Below are 7202 nucleotides of genomic sequence, written 5' to 3'. Positions count from 1 at the left end.
TGGTAATAAAAGCTTTAAGCAGGGCCGGCGATAACGAGCCTGCAAGGGATGCACTGCAGGCGGGCGCCCCTGTTTGGGGGGCGCCAAATTGGGCTTTTTTCTGCTGGCGCTGTACAAAATACTAATTTAAAAGAAACCGAAGGGCGCCTATGCTAGTTTTGCAGGCGGGCGCCTTATATCCTAGCGCCGGTACTGGCTTTAAGAGCAGTATTGAAAACCTTAAGAAAGATCAATCAATTTATAAAAATATTTCAAATTAAAATATAATATAGTTATTTGATCATCATATTATAATGAATTTAAAGAAGGGAATATGGAAAATCCAGACCCTTTGAAAAGAGGATTCCCTTCCAATTACAGTCTAAATAAGAGAACTGGTCAAGTACCTAAGAGGTGGAGGCCATGAATATGAAACTATAAGAAGAAGAAGAAGAAGAAAACACATACCTAACCTTATTTATTCTTCTATGTATGTTGATAAATATTATTATTTATTAGAAATTATTAAGAAAAATTAACCATGAACGACAAAAGTGATGGTACAGTTAAAGAAGAAACGGATAACAAAAAGAAAAAATCTAGAGAATTCGATGAGGATAATGGATTTAAAGAGTGGGTAAGAGCCCAATCTTTATTTATATCTTGTGTTCTGAAGGTTTCTGATAACATTTGTATTCTGCATGTTACACCGTTCATAATTATTAACTTTACTCTGATACTTTATATTTTTCACTCTACATCCCTTCCTCTGCCCTGGCATGGTTTCCTATTAATCTTTAAATCATCATCATCAATGGCTTCACAACTTTTCGTGAGTCTTTGATGGTCTTTGAGCGTTTACTATTGACTTCCATGTTTGTCAGTCCTGTGAAACTATTTCCCATCGTCTCATTCTCATTTTCTCCAGATCTTCTCTGACTGCATTTTTCCACCTTTTTTTAGGCCATCATACATACCTTCTCCCGTCTGGCCTTTCCCAAAACACATTATTTATAAGACAATTTGTTATTACTGCGTAGCACATGCCCTGCCCATCTGAGTCTGTTGGCCTTTATATATTTGATTAGATTCTCCTTTCCAAAGGGAGACTCTAACTCGTTATTGTATCTGCGCCTCCATTTGTTTGTCACGCTGTCTCTGCAAGGGCCACATGTAATTCAAAGGATTTTATGTTCCCCCACCAGCAATTTGTTTATTTCCCTTGTTAGAGTCCATGTTTCACTTCCATATGTAACTGCTGGTCGTATAATGGTCTTATATATCTGGATTTTTTCATTGCAAAGAAATGCAAAATACAAAAAGATGTTGCATTGCAAAGAAATATTTGTTTCCTGATATTATTCGTGTGTCAACTTCTCGATCTATTTTGTTATAATAAATATCCCACTTGTCTCTCGTCTATCACATATATCTTTTTTTGCTACACATTATGTCTATTCAGCTATCTCTGAACTAGTAAAATATCAACAAATGGTCAAAACCTTTTGCTTCTCTTATGCTCCTAACATCCACATTTTTAACGTTTAATGTTATAACATTTTCAATATCAACATAACATGAATCTTGTTATTAACATTTTTCAAGATTAATATGCATTTAGGGTGGTTATATGGCAGCTAAAAGGGCCAAACTGCTAAACCAGTTTGAGGAATCCAACATTACAAAACTATCCAATATATTTGAAGGAGTATCTATCCATGTGAATGGTTTAACAAGACCTCCAATTGATGAATTAAAGAACTTAATGGCAGCACATGGTGGAGTTTTCCACATGTACCAAGTTTCCAGCACCACCCATATTATAGCTTCTAATTTACCAAATGTCAAAGTAGGTAGAGTATTTAGCAAGACTCTTAAATATATTTTTGTTTGTGTATATCTTACATTTTTTTCATATGTGACCCACTTATACAGTAAGTGCCACACCAGTAGCCACACGGGAACCTAATTGCTAGGGTTGGGTTAATCCGGCCCGTTCTCACCAGTGACTTTCACGTCTGTCGTCATCTGACTCTCATAAAACTATTCAAAATAATTGTTTTTCCATAGTCAAACCCCAAAGTTCCGGCAGTCAGTGGTTTGACTAGTCATTCCTCAGGTTTGACTAATGGTCTTAGTCAAACCCTGAAATAAATTCCATATTTGGCCTTTGAGTAGTCAAACCTAGTAGTGACTAATTTGGTCAGGCAAACGTTGAAACTTAATTTCAGGCAATCGGGCTTTGGCCAGTCAAACTCCGATCAGGTATTAAAATATCACAATTTGTTAGATTGGGTTTAATAAAACATAATTTTTTAATTTTAATGTTTACTGTATTTATATTGTCGTAATTAAATTAAAAAATTAGTCTGTATTCTCACATGGTGAAACAAGATAACATTTAGCATGGCACAATATGTTGCACAATACTTTTTATATATACATAATTTTGAAGAACATTTTTTCACTGATTTCCCTTAGAGACAGCTGAACGTCAGGCACATCTTCGAAATTAAAAAATTCTTTTTGTATTCTTTTATTTGATTCATCAAAAAAGCTTGTTTATTGTTCCATGTTTCGTCCCTATGCTTTATTTCGTCCCTATACCTTATACAATAAGTGTTAGATCTTCAACTGTTTTATCTTGATAGTTGAAAGACTGATAAGTTTGTACACACTTAAATGAATAAAGAAAAAGAAAATGTAGTATGTCAAAGTGCGTAAATAATTTATTTCTTTAGCTGAGCGCTTTCGACATAAACGTCATCATCGGAGCTAATGGTCAAATAGTAAAAAAGTACCACCACTTGAGGTGTAATCATGTGCATTTTATGAATATAAATAATAATTTTGATTGCAAATGCTAACTGCTTTGTCCTCTAAACACCAAACACATGTAACACCAAACAGTAAAAAACAGAAAAAACAGCCACATACACGTTGCACAAACACATAAAAACTTTTTCATGGTATGGGTGTAGGTATCACCCATCCATTCGTGGCCTAGTAAAGGCTAGTCAGTCAGCTGTCTCTACTAGGCCAAGAATGGATGAGTGATACCTACCCCATACCATGAAAAAAGTTTTTATGTGTTTGTGCAACGTGTATGTGGCTGTTTTTTCTGTTTTTTACTGTTTGGTGTTGTACGGAGGACAAAGCAGTTAGCATTTGCAATCAAAATTCATATTTATATTCATAAGATGCACATGATTACACCTCAATGTGGCGGTACTTTTTTACTATTTGACCATTATTAGCTCTGATGATGACGTTTATGTCGAAAGCGCTCAGCTAAAGAAATAAATTATTTACACACTTTGACATACTACATTTTCTTTTCCTTTATGTTTTATCTTGTATCATACTCAAAACATTTCGAGTATCTCTTATAGATGTATCAAAGCTGTGAATAGGTATGGTTACTGTTTTTCCAATGGTAATTGGCCGAAAATTTTTATTCAGTTAATTGTTTTATAACAGTCTAACCATGAAGACTTTTAATCGCTTGTAATTTATTTATTTTTATATATTTTGTCTGCATAATGCATGTATGTAATTTTATTTTCAAAGCCTTCATAGTATGCACTAAGGGTGAGGTAAGCGTACACAATAATGTACAACCTGATTACAAACTTTGAACATACATACAGGGTGTGATTGATTAGTGGGGTAAAGCTCAATAGATCCGCTATAGTAATAGATAGCAATAAAAGTTAATAACAAAAATTGTAGACAACTTTGAGATTCATATTAAAAAATTAGTTAGAATGTTACAGGGTGTTCGATAACCTAGTGACAGACCAAACTTATGTTTTTTTAAATGGAACACCCTGTATTTTATTTTATATTCGAAATCTCCTTAACTGCCCCATCACAAAAATATAAAGGTTTGTTATGTTATACAGGGTATGTACCAAGTTATAACCAATTTTATATAAAAATCGTAACAAGTTCAACATCCTGTATAAATAAAAATAAGCACAACAGAAATGGTTTGTTGGTGCCATATTTTTTTATTGATTGTCAAAATTTTCAAAAATGATTGATGCTGCTATTTTTCTTTACATCAAATACAAGGTGAGTCAAAACGCAAGTACATCATTTTCTCAGTAATTTTAAATGGAACACCCTGTATTGTATATCACTATTGAAAAGTACCATTACCGTACTTTAAATTTTATATAATATTCCCTATGTCTAAATTTATTACTTTTCGAGAAATTTTGTTTCAATCTGTTGATTGATTTTTCTCTTCTCTGATTCTCTTTTCAAAATCTTCCTGAATTAATTCTTGGTGCATTTGAATGCGGTAAGGGTGCATTCTGTTTTTTGCAAGATTTTTTTGCACAGAGTAGTAAGTTTGTTTTTTTTCTTTGGAAATATTTCGAATACTTGTATGTAGAACTTTAGTAACTGCCAGCAACACATCTATTTCGTCTTCCTCTGTTACAGTACTTTTTGTTCGTTCGTGTTTTTCATACCTAACTGAACCAGTGCGGAAAGTATGGTAATGGTACATTTCAGTAGTGATATAAAATACAGGGTGTTCCATTTAAAATTACTGAGAAAATAATGTACTTGCGTTCTGACTCACCCTGTATTCGGTATAAAGAAAATTAGCAATATTAATCAGTTTCGAAGAATTTGACAATCAACAAAAAATATGGCACCAATAAACCATTTCTGTTGTGTTTATTTTTATTTATACAGGATGTTGAACTTGTTACGATTTTCATATAAAATTGGTTATAACTTTGTACATACCCTGTATAACATAACAAACCTTTATGGGTGTTCCATTTAAAAAAAACATAAGTTTGGTCTGCCACTCGGTTATCGAACACCCTGTAACATTTATACTAATTTTGTAATATGAATCCCAAAGTTGTCTATAATTTTTGTTATTAACTTTTATTGCTATCTATTATAGCCGATCTATTGAGCTTTACCCCACTAATCAATCACCCTGTATGTATAATATACATATGGCTGAGATTTCTTTTTGTCAAACACAACAAACCACATCTGAAGAAATAATCTCAGTTATTAAGCAATTTTCTTCTCTCTTAGTAATGACTGTTCAGAGAATTTTTCAGTATGATGATCCTCAGATTTTTCTCTTATTGAAGTATAATATGATTTTACAGTTGATGAGATTCCCATTGTATATGTTTGAGCTAAAATAAACTATTTATTTTAAGTTGAAAAGTTTTTTTATAAACTTTTTTAAGATTCTAGGCAAAGCAAGAGAAAGGCACATACACGGTGTAGTGCACTGTATAGTAAAACCGTGTAAAACAATTGATTTAGTCTGCAAGTTATCAAAGAAATATTATTGAACTGAATAGTTAGTAATACTATCATCAGTATTGTTTTGTTTCTTACCAGACGAATTAATAGCGTTTTTTAACTCTTCTTCTATCTGAAGAATCTTTTTTTATCAAGTCTGACAGTGTACAGTACAGAATATTTTTCATTCGATGTTTAAGTGAAAAGTTAGGCACTCCTAGGTTTGACTAAAAACACTTCAGACAAAGGCCGAAACTAGAATTTATTTTGGGGTTTGACTAAAACCATTAGTAGGACCTGAGGATTGACTAGTCAAACATGGGAGCGCCAGAACTTCGTGTTTTGACTATAGTTTATAGACTATACAGATACAAAAAATACATTACATAATTAATAGTATTGTTACTCTGCTTTAAAATAACTTTATTCAAACACCAACAATATTACAATACTTTATAATTTTTACAACTTAAACACAATGACAACTATAAACTTCAAATGCAACTGTTCTATAAGCTGTCAACTTTCTATGCTTATATTCAGTTTCCATACGTTTTCTGTATAGACGTCACTAGACACAAAAGTAAACAGTGCAATAGATGAAGGGTCCAGAACTGTACTAGCTGAATGTACCCGTGTGTCTAGTAGCATGGCGGTTACTGTATATGTTTTATTGTAGATTAAACATCTTGGTACTACTCCCATAGTGAAACCAGCATGGATAACAGATAGTATAGACTTTGGAAAATTGTTAGATTACCGTAGATATCTTTTGTATAACAATCAAAGCAAATCACAGCCGAAAATAGGTTTTCCTGTCATAGAAAAAGTGTCAGCATCTGCATCAATATCTGAAAACAATTCTGCAAATGTTGAAAGTGGTACAGTAGTTGCAGAAACTTCTGAATTAATACAGAATTCAATAGCTCAGATTAAATCTGACAAATTATCTTCAACCAATCAGATTAATAGATTCCCAACAAAAACAGCATCAGATCCTAACTTTCTTGAGGAGTTTTATAACAATTCCAGGCTACATTTGATATCAACTTTAGGTGCAGAATTCAAACATTTGGTTGGTCAAATGAGGGAATTGTCAGATGGAAAGTTTCCTGGTTTAGAAAAACTAATCTCATGTAAAGGTATTTTTCCCTTTTTTTCATAGAAATGTTATACTTATTTGTATGTAAGAAACAGCCATACTGCAGATGCCTGTTGAATTGAAAGTAAAGATGATTCAGATTTGATTACAGAACAGGGCCTCCACTATGTGCCTATACATATTTTGGCTTTAACTTAGCCTAATCGGAGCGCTTGTCTTTAGTTCCTGCCTCTTTTGACTACCTGTTGAGTTGGTTTATATTTACATATTCCTATCGCAAGTTGAAAAATCAATTCTCTCTTTAGTGTTTCAGGATTTTATACGGGGTGTTTCATTGGCAAGTCTTGAATGATAAATGAAGGTCACTGAGGTGGTTCTAGATGTACTACATTTATTGCCCCACCGATTTTTATAACTGAGTTACATAGTGTTTTATCGATTTTGCCCATTTTTTTCTGAACTCATAACTTTTAGAGCCACCTTATATATTTTTTGATATTTGGTACACATATTGTCACAACTCATTGTGACCTTGAAACAACACCTTATATACGTATTAAAATGTTTAACAGCCTAAGAGCTAGTGAACCCTCCGACTAACGGTCTTCCTGTAAGGCTAGAAATTTGTATAAGTAGTGATAATAAGATAAAACCATGACCTGGCAGGCATCAGCCCTGCACGTGTATCTACCAGGTGAATCGAAAAGTGCATAGTTTAGGGGAAAAATGAACTTTCTCCTGTAAAGTTTAAATTTAAGTATGTGTTTGAGTAAGTCATTTAGAAGAAATGTGTATAATGACAGGCGATTCTGAAGAGCATAAGACCTTGCCA

The 7202-nt window shown here is 33.1% G+C and overlaps 1 protein-coding gene across 2 annotated transcripts in view; it reads left to right on the top strand.

The window, feature by feature from the left end:
* Positions 1–433: 433 nt before the first annotated feature.
* Positions 434–7202, top strand: part of LOC114339635 (DNA repair protein REV1) — a 92110-nt gene continuing 85341 nt past the window's right edge. Inside the window, exons 1-3 of one of the 2 annotated variants that reach the window (XM_050646943.1) lie at positions 434–616; positions 1601–1828; positions 5948–6410. In XM_050646943.1, the coding sequence (XP_050502900.1) occupies positions 521–616; positions 1601–1828; positions 5948–6410 (787 nt within the window). In that variant the 5' untranslated portion in view covers positions 434–520. The remainder of the gene's footprint in view (positions 617–1600; positions 1829–5947; positions 6411–7202) is intronic. The other variant, XM_050646944.1, reaches the window with a different exon arrangement.

This window comes from Diabrotica virgifera, chromosome 3 (assembly GCF_917563875.1).
Source record: "Diabrotica virgifera virgifera chromosome 3, PGI_DIABVI_V3a".
Taxonomy (NCBI): domain Eukaryota; kingdom Metazoa; phylum Arthropoda; class Insecta; order Coleoptera; family Chrysomelidae; genus Diabrotica; species Diabrotica virgifera.
Note: the sequence above shows the minus strand (reverse complement) of the source record. Positions and strands in the feature narration are given on the sequence as shown.